At 38.8% G+C, this 22,560-nt stretch overlaps 1 protein-coding gene and 1 long non-coding RNA gene across 4 annotated transcripts in view; one reads left to right on the top strand and one right to left on the bottom strand.

Annotated features, from left to right (window-relative positions):
• The window catches only part of LOC104919424 (thymocyte selection-associated high mobility group box protein TOX), a 73,183-nt gene extending 69,505 nt beyond the window's left edge, over positions 1 to 3,678 (bottom strand). Inside the window, exon 1 of one of the 3 annotated variants that reach the window (XM_010731440.3) lies at positions 2,990 to 3,678. In XM_010731440.3, the coding sequence (XP_010729742.1) occupies positions 2,990 to 3,094 (105 nt within the window). In that variant the 5' untranslated portion in view covers positions 3,095 to 3,678. The remainder of the gene's footprint in view (positions 1 to 2,989) is intronic. The other 2 variants (XM_010731439.3, XM_019274689.2) reach the window with 2 other exon arrangements.
• On the top strand, positions 1,581 to 21,486 carry LOC113747747 (uncharacterized). Its single transcript, XR_003463857.1, has 3 exons — positions 1,581 to 1,887; positions 9,656 to 9,747; positions 20,511 to 21,486. It is a non-coding gene; the product is annotated as an uncharacterized LOC113747747 (long non-coding RNA).
• The last annotated feature ends 1,074 nt before the right edge of the window (positions 21,487 to 22,560 follow it).

The following is a 22,560-nucleotide window of genomic DNA, read 5'->3' as shown; positions in this document are numbered from 1 at the left end:
CTATCAGCATGATTCATGTTATTAAAGCACCAGTCAATGGCAGATGTTGGCTGCCAAATTTGAGAAAAGGTTCACACTTCCTCTTCACAAGTTTTTGTTGATTGTGGAAAACGAGAGCCTAAGTAAACGGAAGTGACTCACGCAATGATTGGTGATCACATTAATTATGAGCACATTGAATAAGGTGAAAGAAAGAATACAACCAGAAGCATGCATGCACATCGACTTATTATGAGCTAAACAAATGAGCAGTGTGACAAAGGCTGAAAGCATGAAAGCAGCACACGTGTTCCCTGGTAGTCACATAAACTTGCTAATTACTCAAACTAGGCTTGTGTCCGCACACAGCATCATAGTGCACCGGTAGCACACAAAACAGGTTCGCAAATAAACAGACTATAAAGCAAAAAATACCAGCACATGCTCATTTTATCCAATTAAGCTTGTGCGTGACTCATATTAACATTGTAAATTTCACAGCGATAAAAGGAGAAATGTTTTCTCAGGCTGTAAATTGCATTTTTTTCAAAAGAAAAAATAACAACTGCAACAATAAAAAACAAAAAACAAAACAAAAAAAACCCCCAGAGCAACCAGAAAGCAATAACTATGCTAAATCTCAATATGGTAGCCAAATTGCAACCATCTTACCAAAAGTGTCTTTTTATTCAAATTATTTTGACTCTTTTCCAACAATACTATCCCCAAAGAATATCCTTATAAACTAAGATACAAGCCAACAAATGCTGCTACTTTGTAATTCAGCTACAAACCAAAAGAATCCACATAAATATGCAAAGTAAGCCCAAAAAAAAAAACAATTGACCTTAATGCTATGATTAGCCTTTTGCCTCCACGCTGCTTTGGAAAAGTGACCTGGGCAGAATTTGAAATTGGCCAACCAGTGCTGTCAGAGATGATTAGCAGCAGGCAGATCTGATCCGTAGATACAGTGCCTACATAACAAATCAGATGTCTCTTTAATGCCACAGCCAGTTTGACAAGCGTTTGAGGAGGGGAACTTGACCTCGTGCGCTGTGTTAACAGGACACCAAATGATCCCTGCTGCTCCTGGTCTCATTTGCATTGCTAGTGAAGGTAGTTAGTGTTACACATGTGATGATGGCAAATTATACCTCCCCTTGTGGAAAGAACTCCCCCCTTTTACCCCCTCAAGCGAAGGGAGATTTCAATAATTCAAATGAACACTTGTAATTTTGAGGGGCGCCACACTTTTGTATCGGTGACAGTAGTTGGTGTCACTTTCTCCCTTGTGAAAGCACTTTATATCACTTATTATCTAGTGGCTTTGTTTCCAGGATTCATGCAGTGTGTGGATATCATCATATTCTTGGGATTATCCGCATGGAGGATGATCCTAATTCGTTTGACCTACAAAAAGATAGCCTGTGCGGAGAAGACAGTTATGTGAGCTCGTTTGTGTGTCACAGGTGTAAACCAGGCCTCATCAGTAAATGTTTTATATAGATCTTATTTCATCTGTGATCGAATCAGGCTAAATAAACTGTCTACTGATTTTTTTTCTCTCTCTCTTTCGCAACCCAACAAGCTCCCACACCTGATCAAAGATTATCGCAGAACAAAAGACATTTTTTTTTAAATCTAAACTGGAAGAGGATGATGTTTTCAGTTGATTACTGGAATGTTCCGTTCAGTTACAGAGATTTTCCATTTGCCCACACAGTGAAAGAAAAACATCCCCAACTGTTCATCATTCCCCTCATTGTCATACCTGAAATCAACCATCTTTATCTAGAGACAGCAAGCCAATGAACTCCAGACCATCTTTATAATCTCTTAAGAACTTCATCTACAGCAGGCACGTCAACGGCAAGAGCCTGTTTTTATGCAATATTTTCACCACGGGTAAGTGACAACAACAAAGTCTAATTCTGTGATTGCAGATGGCTGAGATGCTGGTAGCACTAGTGGAAGCTGTTAATCTGTTAATGAAACAGTTTTAAATAGTTTTCATGGTGTTTCCACAGGGCATATCTTATGTTTGCATTGCTCATTAGTACTTTTGCTGAGAGCTCATCTTACTTTGTGGTGGTTTCATCTCCTGTGAGTTTCATTATAACGCACCTAAAGATTTCTAGTGTTGCACCACCCTTCTGTTCTTTAAAACGGGATTACAATAAGAATTGTTTTTTGATGGTGATGATTTTTTTCTTGGAAATTGTCAACATATATATATATCTATATATATATACTATATATATATATAATCTAATATATATATATATATATTCATAATGTTGTTTTAAATGTCACCTGCGCACTTGCAATACAGTCAGTGCAGGTCACAAGCTAAAAGCGGCGGGGTGTCAAAGCTGAGAAAGACAGAGACAGAGAGAGAGAGAAAAGAGTGATACTTATACCAGCCAGACTCTGTGGTTTCTCCTTACAAAGTAATTAACAGTACATTACTGGCACACATCCATTTAATCGTTGAACTCCCAGCGGAAAAAAACATGTAAGCTATAAGAAATCGTTGAGAGGGAAGATAATGTTGGAGCAGAGAGCAGAGTGGGGCAGTATGGATTCTATACAGCCCCTGGTATTCCACACCGGGTGGGACACTTAATGCCAGCTTTGTGCAAAACACAACTGCACAATCTCACCGGCGAAATAACATAATGACTATGTTGGTTAAAGGAGGAAAAAGAAAAAAAAAGTTGCACTACACATTTTTCTTTCAACAGCAAAATAGAATGATTGCAGGTTTCGCTGCAAAGTAACAACAGACTAAATAGAAATTTTGTGTCCTGCTGCACACTAAATTAAAACCAGTCCACCCTGGCTCAGGTCACTTTACTTGCTGACACTTGACATTTTGTTTTTGTGCGTGTAGCGTTTGGAGCAAGCGTGCGTTTTTTTGGCATTGCGTGAGTGTTGCACAGGCTGTATATGGAGAGACAGGTGAGACATTAAGCATTTGAATGCACACACAGTTTTTGTTATTTACCTTGTTCGAGTGGTAATAGTCCAACGAGCTCAGACAACTTGGATCAGTCGGTAGGGAGCATGAACCCACATTTGCCGGGGGCGCAGGATAAAATCTCACGTCCATCTCAGGTTGTGCGAGACTGAAGGCATGAAATCACTTTCAGCGTCTTTGACTCACTATTGTCTCAGCAAACACAACGCCGAAGCAGGAGATACACACACACATACACACACACGCACACACACACATACACACACACAGAGAAAAAAAAAGAAGTGGGGGAGTTTTACTCGGTACACTCTTCCCTCACATCCGTTCGCGGCCGAACTTCGGCACCAACTCTGGTGATGCGCAGTCCTCCTCAGAGCTCCGCACCAGGATGCGAAACACTCACTCACTCAAAACGCACGAGTACGAATTTCATGGATACACACGTGTTGGCAAAAAAAAAAACAACAACTATCCCGTTGTTCCAAAACAAATAAAAGCAAAACCCCCAACTTAGATCCTCTCTCTCTTTAAAAAAAACAAAAACTGTTTAACAGCAGCCCATGAATTTGCAGCCTCTTGTTTTTCCCTCTACTGCTCTCAGGACTCCACACAGGCTTTGTTATGGAGGTGCATATTCTTGCATTGGTTCCAGTACAGAAGTGGTTGGACTTCCCTCTGCCATGCGACCTCTGCCGATAATAAACGGGAAAGAGGAACGGAGGGAGAAGGGGGAGGGGAGATTGGTGGCTGCCTTGGCAACCGCTCTCCTTTCTGCAACTGCGCGCTTCTGATTAGCTGGAAATGTAGTAGTGTGCACGGCCGTGCATTATAAAGCGCACTCCGCTTCCATCAGTGCTTCATAAAGGCTTCCATTCGGGTTATTGTGCCAAGGTGGATGGGAGGAGGTTTGCGCAGAGTCTCTCTGTAGTTCAACCATGTTTTGTTTTTGTTTTAAGTGTATTTTTATTTTTCATTTGCATGACTACAACCTGAACCTGTTGTGTTTAATGTCGACATCACCTGATTATACAAGTCTGTAGCCTAAAGCAGTGAGGAAAATTCACTCGGACAGGCCTCTGTACCTTGTAATACTCATAAAAAAGGTTAAAGTAAGAACTCAAGAGTTCAATCTGTGTTAGGCTTTTGAATTTGAAATCAGTTAAAGTTGTTTTTACCTCTAGTTGTGCATTCATTTTCACAGTTTTAGTTAGTTATTTGAATAAAAAACCACACAATGCAGAGAGATGCAAGTCTAACTGTGAGCACTTTCAAAAGAGTGTAAAATATGGCATGCTCAGGGTGGAATATGTATAAGGAGGTTTAATCTTGTATTGCCATGCAGTTGCAAATGTGTGCGGAGAGAAGCCGGAGCTGTGAGCTGCCTCTGACAGCTCACTGAATGTGATGGATAGCACACCCTTGCCCTGTGATGTGCATGCACATTTGATGTTGAAATGGCCTATCCATGGGACCATTGTCTTTCAATCATGTCAAGGCAAAGTACAGAACAGAGCACATTTTCTGCTGCCTGGCGTTATTACTATGCCACAGTTTACAGCACAATCCACACCCCTGCCTGCACAGAAATGTTTCTTTATTCTTCTGATGCTGTTCTGTTTAAAGATACCTAATTTGATCTGTTTTTAGGCTGCATCAGCCTTAAAACGGTGATAATATATCCTCTTGATCACTCCTTAACAGTATCGCAGACAGGCTTTCATTAGGTGAACCTGCATGTGAATAAAGGAGCATGTAACACTGAGAAGGGTGCAATTGTTTTTACACAAATCATGACAGGAGCATCTGCCCACTGCTGCAGCTCTTATGTTCCCAACCTTCAGAAATGTAAAAAGCTGGTCATTATTTCAGCAGGTCTATTATGTTACAGTGCAGCCTCTTTATTTTACAGTGTGGGCCTTCGCTGGTAGGCACAGCCTGCCACTCTCGACGGCCCAGCACACAGGGGGTTAACCACATGGCTCAGTGCCATGGCTTCATGGGAATGGAATGTGGAGTGCTGTGTGTGCAGGGCTCCTTTCCCAGCATCCCTCACTGCCCAGGCGCATGCTAATGATCAGTATTATTGAAGCACAATTGATGGGCTAGCAACCAAACAAGAGAAACTAATTACTACTAAGGCTTTATTGTCCTTTAATTACTGAAGCTCTATGGCAATTAGTGCTGCACAAAGACACAGCCCTACTTTAATCTCAAATAAAATGTGATGCAGATGAAAAAATTTGGAAGATGAAAGGTAGATAAGATAATTTGGCTGTCGGTTCGTCCTGCAGAAATGATGGCTGATTTGAGTAAAGCGTGGGAGAACAAAAGAAGTGCTGAGGGTTGTGCTAGTTTAAACCGAAAATCATCTCAAAACTGAATCGGCACATGATGTTTCTGTGACCTTGGATGGCTGAATTTAAAAAAAAAAAAAAAATGAATGCTGAACATCTCTTTCCCAAAGTCAGAAAACAGTAAACTAGTGTGTGATGTCATCAAAAGTGAACTCGCAAAGCTACTGATACGATAAAGAACGGCAACTTTGCAGATTGTTTTACACTTATATACTTTGAGTGCAGCTGAATGCATTCAGTACAAACTTTTCACAGTTCTGAAAGTATCACAGCCTTTTTAAACATCATTAATCCCGATATACGCATCATTAAAGCAGTTTCAAAACATGAAGTAATTACTGTGCAGCATAGCATGAAGTTACATATGTGCTGTGAGCCTCTATGCATTTGTACTGTAATATTTTTCTGATACTGAGAGTCAGCTGCCTCATCTAGTGCGACACAAAAGAAGGAAATTGCATCATATTTTGGTCTGAGAGTTTTGTGGGTGACAATGTAGGTGTTATAGATAATCAAGAGGAACGTGTTTTTTATTTTCTTCCTATGACAAACTTTAAATGAAGTTACAGTACAATATTTACATTGTCAGACTGTGGTTTTCTGGCTGTCATCTGTTGATGTTTGGGTATTATAAGCTGTAGTATTTTGCATATTTGCTATTGCAGATGTGATTATTTTAATAATGTAATGTGAGTTGGGCAGTACCCAGATTCAGGTAGTTGGTTGAATTATCCCATTGATTTTCTTTATTCAGGATTTGAGAATAAAAATTCTGTCTGTTAATTATGTTGCTGGATAAGTTGACAGTATATTTAAAGAACAACAGATGACTTGCTTTGTCCTCACTTACAGTTTTCATGCACAAAAATACTTCTACGTCTATTAGAAACTCTGCCAAACCAGTTCTTCGTTCCTGATGTACAGCATGACACACCCACAGAAGTGCAGTACATGTTGTACTTGCACTATCCAGCATTTAGCATAATCTGATCTGTTCATGCAAACTGTGATGCCTCAGGGCGGCTATGGTGAGGTACATGCAAATCACACCATTAGAGTATTGTTGCTCTCACTCATCGAATTCTAAAAACTTGTCTTATTTCCCCATATAAACCATGACTCATTAGTCTGTCATTCACATAATATTTTAATACACATTATTATTTATGTTAAGATAAAAAGACACATAATGTAGATTGATTGATGTAATTTATTTGTTTATTGTTGAGGTTATTAGCATAAACATCACAAAATCATGTGACTTTATTTTTTTAGTTTTATATCACCACTATAAAAAAATATCTTGTGCCCCACTAAGTTCTGTTTATTACCACAGTCTGGCTCTTGTACCTGTAGCTATTCTGCAACGAGTTGTACAGTGAGACTGGAGGGCATTTGGTTCATCTCATGGCTAAGAAATAAATGTTAAAGATTGTTCATTTACTAAGAATCAACATTAATTTAGTGAGATTCAGTGGCTCTGTCTCACTGCTCCCTTATGAATGTAGTTAAGAAGTAAGAATATATAAATATGACTTGCCTCTGGTGCAGTAAGTTGAAGTTATACTTTTGGGACGTGGGTAAAAGCAAACACAGAGACATATCAGGACTTCCAAAAACAATGATTTTTAAATCTCATTTAAATCACCTGAGGGAAACTTGGGGGCATTTTTCTGGCCCATCTTGCTGACCTATGACCCCTGCATGTTTCAGCAGGGCATGGGAACCAACAGTGTGTCCTGAGTGTGTCAACAATCTGCTCCAAGAGCACAAACAGCAGTTAAGATAATGATTCTGGGATCATTCATTTACCCAAGAACAAAAGAATGAGTTGTAATTTTCCATCTGTCATGAGTGTTGTTTTTACTGTGGTAATACAGAGCGAAACATGAACCAGTCTCCTCTTCCTTCCAGAATCCTGATTGAAATAGATGTAGTGATCCTATAATGTCTTCAATGCAGCTCTGTAGACAAGGAGGTCATGACCTAGTTTCCCCAGGGGTCAGCTCCCATACTCTGTTGCAGGACTTTAAGCCTCTGACATGTGAACCACTAAAAGATTACGTCCATGTGAGTTGTTGTTTTTTTTTCCTGATTTAGTCCATACATGGAAATTGCTGACTCCCTAACAGAACTCAGAAACAGTACAGTGCGCTTGTAAATCTGAGCTTGCAGTGAAGAAAAAAGCTGGGATATTATTTGACTGACATCATGTCCTCATTGTGTCATCCACCTTGCAAATCACCCCGAAGCATAATTAAGGAAAATCACCACAGGGCTTACATGCATTGACTCTTGATTTGGTTAAAAAAGAGACGTGTATACCTTTCCCCTGCTGCACGAGGAGCTGCAGGAAGACAGAGAAGCTCAGTGAAAAAGAGAGCAGACTTGTCAGTCTGACCACGTTTCATTTAGCACTTCATTTCAAGGAAATTCTAGAGACTCTTCTAATTGCCTATAGCATTTCAGCTCTCATTTGGGGGAGAATGTATTGCAGTCTGCAGGAGCTTAGCTCAGTGTTTTCATATCATTAAAAAGGCCAACATTTGCACATGGTGATAATGCCAGGCGAGTTAAAGTTTCATACTTGTGAACATTGTTTAAAAACCGAGAGATTGTGAGTTCTTTTTTTTGTTGTTGTTGTTTGGTTTTTGTGATCAAGACAAGTCAGTGACATTTAGCCTTTTTTTTTTTTTTTTTGCATTTTGGTCTGCAATTTATTTCATGCATATATGACCGAGTGAATGTTTTGTGCACATGTCGGAAAACAGAACCTATTCTTATTCCTGCTCAACAAGACACATGGCATCATTTGCCAGAGAAAATTGTTTGTCATTCAAGTGGAGGAATAGTGAGTCATTCCTATATAAAGAAATTCAAGCATCCAATCATAGTCCCTTTCAGATGAGCAATTAGTATTCTTTTTGAGTAGCTGAAATTATAGATGTTTTTACCGAGTGGGGGGAAAAAAAGAGAAGAGACAAGAAAAAAAATGAGGCTAATTTGAATTCAGGCATCTTTTTAATGTGACCTAATAGCAATAACAACCATTAAATACATTTTATTTTCCAGTGACTGCACATTTTGGAATTTATTTGGTCAAAAGTCAACATTTTATTTTTGTATAATCCTTTTGCTGGAGCTGTTAACCTCCCCAGCATTGCTCCAAACTGATGCTGAAATCCTCTCTTTATGCAGATGTGTAGATAATATGATACGAGAATCATTTTCCGTAAAACCCTTCTCCATTTTCACTTTCTGTTTATGTCAACAGATGCAGATCCTATGTAATCTCTATCATGCATGGTGGTGAAACAATGCTTTTGCATCTCATGTTCCATCCACTGATTAAATGAAGTATACTTGATCTTTATCTGGGCTGAAGGATGATGTCTACACTGGCCTCTATCCAGGTCTTGTAGGTTGTGAATTAAGGAGACAAATAAGCTAAATTTATTACAGACATTGAAATGTTTTGTATGGCCTCAAACCTGTGGATGGACTCCTAGTCAAATATTATACTGGTTGTTGATATCTATGTATTAAATGTTATTATGATCATCTGCTAAACTCCGCCCCTGAAGTACAACTGTCCAATCACAGCTTAGCAACCGTAACAAGGCATGGTAGATAAAGAAAAGGGTCAGGTGGAAACTTCTAAATTCAGTTACTGGAGCAAATGTTGGCTTCATAAATTAGCTACCCGGCTAAGAAAACAAAACCAATGAAAGTTTTCATTTTAGCTGGCAAAATCGGCATTGGAAAACAAGAACCCAAAATTCTAGTAAATCTAACACTGTCATTGCAGTGTCATGTGCCATGTCGGAACAGAAAGAAGGGCGAGGATTAGCCAAGGGTCAATGATGAAACACACTAGATGTTAAATTGATATTTCAGCTAGGAATTATATTATTTACTTGGCAAAAAAGGAATATTTAATGCAAATAAGGTGAATTCTGAAACATACTGGATATTAAAAAATATTTCAGCCAATATCATCAATTTACAAACATTTGTTGCCATTTAAAAATACAACATAAAAAAACTTCTCTTGTTTTCCTTTACACTTTATTTTCCTTTTACAACCAACAAGACTATTCCAACATGTTTGTCAAACTTCTCAAACTGACTGGATTATTGAGAAAAGGTGGTGGTCTGGTGAACACAATGTTTGAGCAGACATGTTATCGTCATCTTTGGTATGTGTTAAAATTTGTTTTATGATGAATCGTAATTGTACGAGAAATGTTCTCCATGAAGCAATCTGCCTACACTTTACAATTTATGACAACGATTTGTACCAGGAGTCAGTAATTGATACAAATTGTGTAATTCTTAGGTCAGAAATTGGACCTCCTGAGCAGTGCCTCATTCTGGGGAGGGAAAAAAACAGGAAAAACCCACAAGTAAAAGGCCACTGTACAGTGAAATGTGAGTAAAAGAAACTAGAATCAATCTTTTGTCAGCTGAGTATAAAGTAGATTCAGTATTCTCACAATTCAAGGCTACGTTTGTAATGCCTTCTCACCTGGGCTTTATAAACGGACAAATCATATGATAATCTCACTTTACAAGTGGATTCATGTGGTGAGAAATGTCAGTGATTACAAGATATGTGGAACGTGTGTGTTTCATGGTCAAATTCCTGTGAAAACTGCTCATTCTCATGCTTGTAATATATCAGACATATTATTGCAATTTTCCCCCTGTAATTGTACACTGAATTATATCGAACAATCCAAGGGTTGGTGCACTGCTAGTTTTTCTTGAGCAGCACGATGCTGTATGTTTGATGGAGAGAAAATCTACGCTCTATTTTTTCCTCAGTGTTGATTTCTTGTTAATCTCCACCTACCCTCTTTCCTGGCATTAAACAGCTGGGAGATTTGAAAGAGATGGTTATGCAATTTTGACCTATTGCAGAGAAGGTGCCTGCTGGGAGGCCTGAGTGCCTTATAATGTATAAGCACACTTACGGCTTGGACCTCTATCCGCCTGGAAGGAGTGGCATTGTTGCACAATGGAAAGCAGGATGGAGAAAATAGTTTCTCATTCGATCCCTTGAGAGATTGGAGATTAGAGTTTTATCTACGCTACCTTGCAACAGGATGAGGATTTTCTCCCAGAGACAGACAGAGTTGAGCTAAGTTGATGTACTGTATGGGTCTCTGTGTTGGACATGACTGCCCGCATGAATAAAATATGGCTGGTGAAAATGCTGTTCAACACTCTTTGGGAACAACAATATCCTTTTAAGAGTAATTTCACTTAGGCTGGGTCTCCTCACTAGCCTCACCCCTTCTTTCTTCCTCTTTTACAGACACAGAAACAAACACACACACACACACTCACATTTTCAAGGGTGAGAGAATGCTACATTGCCATTACCAGTAAACACACAGGCTAGGGGAAAAAGAGAGAAGAAAGAGGGAGGGAGGGAGGGAGGGAGGGATGGGATAAAATCCATCAGATTTGATGGCATGGTGATGTAGATAATGTTTTCTCTTTTCAGCTCAGCTCAGAGAAAAGAAGGCAGAACACAACCACTTTCACTCTCTCACACCCTCTGTTTTGAATGAAAGGGAGCACAATGTACCGAGTTTGTGTGTCTAACATGTCTCTCTGTGCACAAACACCGTGCCTTTTTACCTATCAGAATGATTGCCCCACCATTATGTGATTTAATGGTAAAACACACATACTCTTAATCCGGCTATACCACTCTGGCAGAGGAGCTGGGCTTATAGTCGGCGAGGATAAAAAAAATAAATTAAAAAAACTGAATATAATTAGTCTGGGTCTCTATCACAGGTTCCACTGCTACTGTAATCATTTTATCATTCATTGTAATTGTACAATTGTACAATATGTTGATTTGTTCTGTACACGTGACATCTATTGCACGTCTGTCCGTCCTGGGAGAGGGATTTTTTTGTGGGCAAGTTTTTCCTCACTCGAACCCGAGGGTCTAGGGATAGAGGATGTCACTCCCTGTACAGATTGTAAAGCCCTCCGAGGCAAATGTACTTTGTGACTTTGGGCTATAGAAATAAAATTTGATTTGATTTGATTATCCAGTTTTCTCATCTGTTTGCACAAATACGACAGAAAACCCCTCAAAAAGTGTGCAATGCAACGGTAATTTGCCGCACAGAAACATTGGAAAACAAACGCGTTCAGGAAATGTAGATGGGTTTTTAAGGTCTGAAAGCCACAGCTGCTTGGCAAGCAGAAGCTGGCTCCTTTTGTCTTTTATCTTCTTCTGTAATGTGCACAGGTGCTGCTTAATTCAATTGGAGAACGTTGCCATGGTTTTACATTAATATATTTCCATGTTACCATTACGACTGTTGTCATGGAGATGATAGGACCTATTTGAACTGAAAGCAGAGACGGTTTTATGGGGGTATTGCTCTCTCCCTCTCTCTCTCTCTCTCTCTCTCTCTCTCTCTCTCTGTCTCTCTCTCTCTTTTTCATTCGTTTGCTCCATGTCAAGTCACATGGTATGCAGCCAGATTTAAGGCTTGACTTCACTGTTCATTTTTACCCTTTTTTTTTTTTTTACTGGTTCTAACTCAGTGTTGCTGGAACAGAAGATGCATTTCAGTTGTACCTGGCAAACAACAGCATTCTGGGATAAAACACAGCTCTTATTTGTTCATAACAGGGCTTTCATAGCGCTGTGTTTGCAAATCAAATTCATTATTGTGCAGAAGAATCATTCAAACATGTGACATTGAAGAGAATTTTCACTGATGTTTCCACCGACTTTTTTCATTACCACTGTTAATTGAATGTCTTCTAAATCCACCAGGGAAAATGTATACAGAGGAAAATGAACAGTCTAATCAGGTACAAAGGTTGGGGCTGCACTGGAAATGGAATTTGCTCAAAATCAAAACAACTGTAAAATGCAGACATTTTTTTGAACATAGCTTACTACGAACCATCTAATCGAGACACGGTTATCTCAATTAAAGTAATTGCACACTTTCATAAAATCAATACTGCTCCCTGGAACCGTAATTGCTTCTTTCAATCAATTTGATGCATTTTCTAGAACAAAAGGCAAAGCAGGGGTATTCAATTTACTCAAGCATACCAAAGTTGATGGAATGCTTGTATGCTTGTATTGGCTATTAAGGCATTGGTTGTTTTCTTCTTCTTAAGGATGCCAGTGGAATGTCTTCAGAGGCAAGTTCAAAGTCACCTTGTTATCTCTGAAATTTTTGTCTTGGATACCACTGTAACTCATTATATCTGCACGCACAAGAGCAGAAACATATTAGCACCGTGGTACCTTTCTGAAATGAGATGCAAAATGTATCAAAATATGCAGTAACTTCATTGAAATCGACCTTAGGTTCTGCTAATGAACGTGCTGACACGGAGACGCACACACCTTGGTTGAAGGTCCAAACAAATATAGAGAAACTCGAACAAAAGCACCCATGAGAAACTGGGCTATTCTGACAGCTTTGATCCATCAGGAAACCATGATGCAAAGCAAAGTGAAATGTGTCCTACTTTTCTTTGCATTAACTGAGTTCGAAACATTTTTTTTTAAACATACTGTATTTTAGGCCACTCTCCCCTCTGTGCTGTTTTGAAATGAAATGCCTTAGAATTAGAAATGGGTTACAGTCTGTGTCTTTCTTCCTCTCACTCTATCTCAGTCACACACACACATTCTGCACAGACAGACAGTCAGACAGACAAACCCATGTTTAAGCCACCACCATTTTCTCTTTTTCTGCATTTCATTCCTTTTTTTTTATGATATGAAACTCTGGACTCGCGGCGCAGCACCCAGCTCTCTGCTATTCTTATACAAACACAAAGTGACAAGATGGTTACTCTCTCTGCACACTGACAGTTCATTCCGGACTAGGAAAAATGTCAAAAATGTTTAGTCACGGCTGAGTGGACTTAATTACCGTCCTCTAGGCTGCCTCAGAACTCAGTGCCACTAATGGTCCCGAGCTACAGATAAAATTCCATTTACAAGAATGTTGCAGCCACAAGATCTGATTTGGCCAATATGAAATATTTACATTGATGTAATTAAAGTGACAAAGCTTATCACCCATTCTGGCCCCCAAAAAAGAAGGAATTGGCCAGTTTAGATTTAATATGAAAACAATGATTGTTAACCTTTTGAATCAAGATGAGATGTAAATTTAGCGTTTGTTTTATCTGTGGATAATTGGACTAGTGTTATGATAAATGGTGATTTTAAACTTTCAGGCATATTTGCACACACAGAGCATGGGTCCTTACCTTTTTGGAATCAATCTTCTTAACACCGTTTTGTATTGTTACATGTAAACTACATACCTTGATGACAATAATAAGTTATTTTTACTTTTTGACCTAGTAAGGTCATCTACTAATTACAACACTCTTTTTGAGCCACAATCCATAATCTCAATCTAAACAAAAGTGTTTACCCCCCCAGGTAAAAACACAGGACTGGAATCATTGCTGTCACTTCCAGTTGATTGACAGGTCTGCACACAATAATGATAAACCACAACCAAACTTAGTTTATTAAGGTTTTCTGGTGCTCGTCAAGGTTTGCACAGTAATGCTTAGAAAACTTTAATTAAACCTACATTTTAAATGACCTGTTGCAAGTACACAATAATGTGTATTTTCTGACACAAACTAATTAAACCAGTATTTGATATTCTAAATGCAATCATCATGTCGTCATGCTCAGTCAGATATGAAGATGCTACCTTATTATTCACAGATATAGTGTAACTCGATTTATTCAAGACAACATGGAAATTCAATCAACCAACATCAAAGGTTTATGGAAGTCTCTTAACCCAAACTAGAGCACTATTGCTCTATGTCCTGGTCATCTCTATACATGCAAATGTAGGCAGTGTCAGGGTATTATATTAAGTAAGAAATCTGGTGGACACATTTCAGTCCTTTCAGTAACATTTAGGTCCTTTTCTGTTGTATGAAAGCACACTTTAGATATGGGTTTCACTCGTGGGAGCAGGGCTAATGTCTACCTACTGGGCTACTCAAGACTGCAGTATGTGAAAATAGTTCTCCAGGGTCCCTATTCATACACAATTTCTGAAACCAGGTTACCTTTGAAAGAAGTTGATTCACCCAACTTACAAAAAATCCTCCAGATTTTACCTAAAGTTCTATCCAACCATGAAGATAGTTTTTGTGATATCTGTCCTTGAAACCTTTGCCCCCACCCCAGTACAATAGAGGTGAAAATAATTTTGTTTGTGGTGCTCACAGCATTCAAAAGTAACATTACAACAACAACAAAAAAAACTTAACAAACTCTGTCCCTGTTTCTGAAAACATCAATTTCCTCAACTTGAAAAATGTCAAAAGGGACTACAACGTGGCTCAGATGAAAACTTCACAGTGAGGTAACAGGGACATTGTTATTGGAAAGACAGAAATTCACAGCAACTGTTCTGAGGTGAAGGCAAAATTGTGAGAGAAAGATATCTTATATCTTAAGACCTGAATGACTAAAACCAAACTAGAGTGTTAAAAAACAAAATATGAAGACATGCTAGCAGCTCTGTGAAACTCAAAACACAAGCTCCTAAGCTAAACAATGACAATGTTAATTGCTAATAAGCACAAAACAAAAATAGCAACGGTGGCTGATGAGAATTAGTTTTGCAGGTATTTGGACAAATTAAAACGTATTGTTCTCTCTGGCTACCATGGCCGTAAGGACACAATCCATGCAGTAGTTGTTGAGATATTTCAGTCTGAATTCTATCAGACATCTATAGTATGCACATGTATTCATAATGTGGTTTTTCATTGTAAAACGCACAGGAAGTTACTGTTTTCACACTCATAGATGAGCTATTGTATGACGCCATTGTGTCTCTCCCCCACCCTTCACATCCATCATGTGAAAATGAGTTCATATGCATCACTGCTAACATAATGGTCTTAAGAGGCTGAGAGGGAGGCTCACCTAACATGCAGGATGGCACAATGAAGAAGAACTCATTGACATTAATGAAAATGTATACCATTTAAAACTAGTAGAAGCAGTGGCTGAGTGGAAGACGGAGCATTATTTATTAATTGTAAATGGCTAAGTGACTGGCTGTTGATGGCATGGGCTATTTTCATACCGTCTCTATACACTTGATGTTCTTCCCTTGTTGCCAAGTTTTTTTAGTCAAGGAAAAAAGCTACATTATTGTGTTCTGTTGCTTATTGGTGTTGTTGGCTTTGCATCCAGTAATATTGGATAATTACTGACTTTTTCCAAAAGGCTTTAATGTGTGAAAAATATAGAATGCTGTTACATAAAGAAAAACATACAGCCAAAAAGATTAATTACAGATTCACAGATTTTGTTTTATTTTAGCATCTTAATGTGAGTTCCCAGCCCACATGAATCTATAAGCCAAAGTCAAGTGTAGAATATTTTTGGCAATGAAACATTTGAAAGACAGCAATTAGAGGACTCGCCAAGCTTAAAAGGTCTGACATACTCCTGAGAAGCAGCAAATGATTTTTGATTGATTGCTACATACAAACATGCAAAATAGTGATTATTTTTTCTCCGTAGTGTTTAAATGGTAAAAAAGGTGTCCCCATGCACTGATGTACTGCTGTTGCTTTACATCCTATTCCTCTGCAGCCCTAGTTTACAGGTCCATATTTACCTCAGTGAGACTAACATGCAAACGCCCTGCTGTGCATGTGTCCCCCCCCCTCCTTCCCCCCCTCTCTCCTCATCTCCCTCAGCTTGTAACCTGAATTCAGTAGCGCAGTGGACCAATCGATCACAGGGAGTCCTTTTTTTTTTTCATCCCAGCAATTTTCCTCTGAGGAAAGGGGGAATCATGTGAGCTAACAGTGTGGAAAATCAATGCTCCACTGGCATAGAATAACTTGGAGTCTGGCTGGCAGAGAGCACTGGGCTCCATGAGGCCAGTTTGAGTGATAAAGCCACCCCACGTCCCGTCTCTCATCCTGCATGATATGCAGCCACCCCTGCTGAGCCAGACTCTCTCTCAACAGTGGGTTAACAGTTTTATTCCCCAAATCCTGTGGATTTATAAGGTGTACGTTTAAGCCATGAAGCTTTGTGTGCATAATGGCCTTGTGAGTGCCACTGTGTCTGCACCATGCATGTTTGTATATATTTCAGTGCTATATATGTATACACCACAGGGCTGTGTCATGTATTAAAAACCTCTGACATGTAAACCACTCTGACCTGTCAGTGCAGCCATTACAAGCTTGTGATGTGCAGCCAAAAAATGTTGAAAACCCGCAGAGTTTTATTTTAAATTCTAGTGGAGAAACTTTCCAAAGATACAAAATAGGTCAGGCTGAATTTTGAAGAAATGTGTATAAAATGATGCACACAATATTTAGAATATTTATATTTGATGGAAAGGTACAGCCATAAAAACACATTCGGTTTGGGGTTTGAATATTTCATACAGTGAACTGAAGAGTTGGAACAAACCAGTACTGCCAGATAGTGCTGAATAAGAAGATATTTTTTCAATCCTAAATAAACTTAAGGGAAACTTGAGGGAGGTGAAATAAGTTTTAAGGACTCTCATTGTATTTAAATGGAGGAAATAGATTTGTAATCACCACATCAAGAGTGAAGAGTGAATCATAGACACCGTCACTCCACAAGTAAGCAAGCAGGCTTGTGTATGTACAAGATTTGCGCACATGCAGCACTGCAGCAAAACAGTGCGTCAGTGTGTGAAATAGGTTTCATAATCAACAAGAAACTGGTTGACACACTGTCATCCTTCATAACAGTACTGTCGCAGGTACACCGCAAAAGTGTGCTTGTGCTTGTCTGCTTGTGTTTGTGTGTTTATGTGTGTCCTTTCAATGGGATGCCATCCTTTCGTCAACACCACCCACACTGACCCAGACAGTGTCAAACCTGCTGATGGTGCTTTCAGTAAAGTTTTTTTTTCTTTTGGATTTCAGATCTCAGAGGGAGATGTAACAACTTCAATCCTATAGATAGATAGATAGATAGATAGATAGATAGATAGATAGATATGACAACACAACATAATCGCGAGCCACTTGCCTCTTCATTAAGAACTGCATGTTTTAACAAAGCATGGATCCACTTGGGAGACACCAGTCACATCGTGTCCTGCCAATTACACTTTGCATGATTCCTCCCCCAAATTAGGATGAGCCAAGATGGAAAATGATTCTTGGCATGTCGTGGGCCCTAATTATCCATTGAACAAATGGAAATATCATTGATGTTGTGTTCTTAATCCAGCCGTATACAGAAAGCAACAAAGCATGCTGGCATCTTTTTGGCTTGTGAAATACAATGTGCCCAACAGTGTGTTTTGATGAACAGCCTGAGAGTTTAAACACATACCTGGTCATTAAAAGTTTATTTGTGGCTGATGGAGATCTCTAACTTAATCATGTTGTTGTGACGGGATAACATGGTCTGTTACTGATGACAAAGACATCATGAACGCTAAGCTTCTTGGTGCAAACACCATTGAAAACAAACAGCTTTGTATTGCAGGAAGTTTTCAATTGTGTTGTTGTCTTTGAAGAGCAGAGCTTGAATCATGAGAACACACTCAGAGTGAATATGGAGACACAGATTGGAAAAGAAGAAAATACCACCCGTCCAATTTTCGAGCATCACGTCCATAGGTGAGACGCAAACAGATCTCAGCAGCTACCTCCAAACACTTTGCTTGTTATTCCCAAATACACACCACAATGAGACAAATATTATTTTAAAAGAAACTTTAGATATGTTGTGCATCTGCAAATTTGACTTTATAGGAATAGCAGTGAAATAACATTACCATAAGCTTGGTGCAATGCATGCATAATAGATTGTTGTTTTCACTCTGCATATGGTAGGAGCTGGATTCGCTTCAAAGTGCACCAAATTTGCATGATTCGATGTGAGGGATTCTGGGATTAGAGAACACCACTTCCTCCCCCCCCTCCCCACCCCTATTTCACTCAGCTATAGAAAGGTATCACATTCCCACAGATGGTGGAGGAACATTGTGAAAATATTGCCATTACGATACAAAAGAGTAAGCACAGAAAACTGAGCAAATAAACACAGCAAGATTTTGTTTCTTTCCTCTAAATTAACAGTCTAATTCTGAAACATTATTTTAATTAAATGCATTTTACCAATAAGTTCTGGCACCGACTGCGTCATTTCTTTCAGATTCTAAATAATATTCATAAATCAAACTGTATTAAGATGGTGGTCAAAGATTTGAAAAAAAAAAATCATTTCTGCCTCCGTGTTTTCACACCAAGACGCAGATTTTGTGATTGAGAGGAAAAGTGACAGCTCTACATGTGCCAAGAGAGACCAGCATCAACAGACTCCTGTACAGCTGCTTGTTGCCGACATCCCTCACCCTTGTCTTCTATCACTTAAAACTGACAGAAAACAGAGGAAGAGAGGAGAAAGGCTGTTTGACTGTAGACAAGCCCCAGAGGCTGCTACTGAACACTGTCTGGCAAACACGAACAAATTGACACACAAAGTATTAACAGCACTCAGAGCTGCGGTATTTCTGTAAAAAAAAAAAAAAATGGCAGAAGAGGAGTGAACTGCTTCTCTACAATGCTCGTGAATCTTTTTTTTTTGTTGTTGTTTTTGTTCAACGCCTGTTGTCTTGTCTTTTTGTGACTGTGAATTGGGCACTGTGCATTCCTAGATAAAGTGAACCGAAGGCATATGTCACAGGCTATGAGGGGGTTTTCACAAGCAGTGTGTACTTTTATGCAAATGACATGCCCATCAATGATGAGCTGTCCCTCTTCTCACTGGATAACCTGATTATAATTTAGATCAGGATGTCCATCTGTTAGGTGAACACCCACGCACGGCGTTGTGCATATAGGATGAATGAAACTGCCTCATGGTTTTCCCCATTTCTTACTGAGAAACAATGTCAGAGAAGGCAGTCAAAGAGAATTGCTTTTGTTTATGCCCGTCTCCTGCAGTTATTTGTGGTGTTTTGGGCCAAACTGAATGGATTAGCACTGAGATGACACGGGGTGAGAATAACACAGCACTATCTCAGTGTGAGAAAACCTAAACAAGCTAAATCCAGCGTGGTTCTGATATGAAACATAAGCTGATATGATGTTTACCATGTTCACATCTTAGTTTAGTGTGTTAGTGTGCTAACAGTTAATGATTATCAAAGAATAGCTGAGGATAAATACATTTTAATTTTGTTTTGCAGGTGTTTAATCATAGATAAATTAAAAGTTAGATCTGATGATGGTGCTAGAACATTTTTCCAATCGTCCCTTATGAGGACAATAATGTCTGAGCCAAATGTCATGGCAGTGTAGCCAAAAGTTGTCCAGATGTTGCAGTCAACCGCACGGTGGTGCTAGAGGAAAAGTCATTGGGGATCCCCAATGACTAGGACTCAACTTCTGAAGACTATGAATATCTGTCATCAAAATGTCATGATCATTTATCCAGTAGTTGTCAAAATATTCCAGTCTGGACCAAAGTCGCAGAACAACTGACTGACATTGCCATCCCTAGAGATGCAACTAGCATGGCTAAAAATAAAACTGGAGTCCACCCTTATTAAAGGGTTCATTTCTTTTCCAACCCACACACATCACTTTGCTTTAATTTCCCCACATTTTGAAATATCTCTGAGATTTTTGCCTCCTCATAGTACACTAGAGGTGAATGGAATTTTGTTGTCGAAATATTGTCGAAAGCACTGGAAACTTTACATTTTAAAAATTCAACAGCTATGTGGCTTCCCAGAAACAGAGTCCCAGTTACAAATAATCCAGAAGAACACTCTGTTTCTATAGAGACGATCGCAATAATCTGTGCAAATAAAACCCAAAAACTATCAGCCTAATTAATTTGTCATATCGCTGCCATTTTCATCTTTATTTTCAAAACAGAACAGGCTTTATTAATTGTTTTGTGCAAGCAATTAAGCCTGAGTGTTTTTTTCCTGCTTTGCTGATAGACAGAAAGGCTCCATAGCAGTTATTATCTGCTGCCACATTTTGGATTAAAATTTTGTTTCATCAGCAAACCAAAGATTTTTACAAATCCACAGGTGACATGTCTTCCATCGGCTGCATGGATTATCTGGCTCTGAAAAAAAAAATATATATTTCCTCCTCTTTCTTTTCAGGTGAACTGGAGACTTTGACAGAGAAAAGATGAGCTGCTGATGTGTCTCCCTCTGGCAGGTGGTGGAGGATCAGGTCTTGTGATGTTCCTGACCTAATATGGCCAGGTCTGGACTATCAGCTGAGAATCAGGTGCTTGCTAAATATTCAGGAGGATGAAGACGCCCTGCTGGGCTGAGGCATGCATCAACAGGCTTGGCTCAGGGTGTCTTGTCTCTGTCTTACAGTGAGGAAATATAACTAAGTACTATAATGTATTACTATATTACTATACTATACATAAGTACAAGTACTAAACTTAAGCACATTTTTTATGTATTTCAATTTTAGGCTACTTCATACTCCACCATATAACAGAAGGAAATATTATACTTTCCATGTGAAACACATCATGATTTTTTTTTAATATGTTGCTTAAGATTAAAACACCCATCTGTTATAAAAATTAGGTTCATACTGTGTTTCAGATGTCTTGACTCATATGATGTGTACATATGTTCCTACTCCTCACATGTTCTGTTTTCCCTTCTCTAATAAGATTTTGTTGCTAAGGCTGGCAGGGTAAGGTAAAGTCCAGGTTAATATATAAATAGAAGAAATCCAGAACAGAATAAGGGCCAGGGACAGGTCAGAGAGGTGACATTTAAATTGGGGAAATGCTAACTATTAAAGGACATTAAGAAGACTTATGATGTTATTTGTATCTATGGGGAGGGGTCCGAGACAGCCCATTAGAGAGTTTATAAGAACCAACTGTTAGAGCTCCACGGCGAGCCTTTTTCTCTGTAACCCCTTTTGTGTGTTGCACTGTGAAACGCTCCTTCTTGTACAAGAATAAACTCTTCAACTTCGAATCCAGTCCTTCTTATTAAAGGGTCATTTGAAAATTTTTATATTAAATTGTTAAAATAAGCTTGACAACATTAAATGCGTAATATGCAAATGCATCATTACAACTACTGCATGATCAGTATAACACTCTGACACTCAGTGCCATTTCGTATAGCGAGTAATTTTACTTTTGCTGTTCTGTACTTTTACTTCAGTAACAGTTTAAATGTTTGAATGTAATGTAGTATTTTCATCCTGTTACATAAGTAAAAGATCTTATACTCAGTCCGTATCTCACTCCTTTCTCTTTTCCTCATACCCACTCATGCTCACTCTGTGTCTTCTTTGTGTCTTTGTGTTTCGTTGCTGTTTTCCTCTTTGCTGCAAATGATCACATCTACTGAAGGCATCCTAGAGATTTTGTGTAGGAAGAAAATATTTTTGCGTGGGTAGAAATAGTTTTTTAAACAAAGGGTTTCAGTTCTCTGAAAGGATTTCAAGTATCTTTTAAACACTTTAAAATGTTAGAGGTGAGACGCATGTTGCTCATTTTCACTAGTTAAATTTTCATTGTTAACAAGTAAAGATTTTTTCATCCAGTAATTTGATGCTGACAAGTGTTTACTACACAGCTGTTTGTCCACTTACTGGGCTGATGGCTTTAACCTGCATATACAAAATCAGAAATTAAGTGGTATGAATCTAATTAAACACCAACATATTTCTAATTTCAGATTTAAATGAAGCCCTCCCCTAGTTTCATTTAACGTACTCTGCTGTTTGCCTCCACACAGCCCACAGACAGTGTCTCCGAATCCCCACTGATTAAATTCCACCATAAAATATTATACTTAATGAAATGCAAGCAATTAAAGTAAAAGCCTGATCAAATGGTGGCTGACGGTCAGTCAAATATGCTGACATGTAATTGAAAATGTCCCCTTTCTCTTGCTCTCCACTGCCCCTGTAATATGAATCCATTTAAAAACAGATCAGGTTTCCGGTGGCAACATGGGAGTAGATGATACTTAATCAACTAATTGACACAACAAAGACCTTTCTGGATGTGTGTGTTCAATAACATCTGGCCCCCTCTCATGTTTAATGCTAAATTATTCACCAGGATGACAGTTTTTTTTTTCTACATCCAAACTAGCTGTAACTTAACATTTCAGCTGCTCATGAACATGTCAGGCAGCAAAGGTTAAAGGTGAAACTAAA

The sequence above is a fragment of the Larimichthys crocea genome, chromosome XV (assembly GCF_000972845.2).
Source record: "Larimichthys crocea isolate SSNF chromosome XV, L_crocea_2.0, whole genome shotgun sequence".
In the NCBI taxonomy this organism is placed as follows: domain Eukaryota; kingdom Metazoa; phylum Chordata; class Actinopteri; family Sciaenidae; genus Larimichthys; species Larimichthys crocea.
The sequence above is the reverse complement of the archived record's forward strand: the minus strand, read 5'-3'. Positions and strand labels throughout refer to the sequence as shown.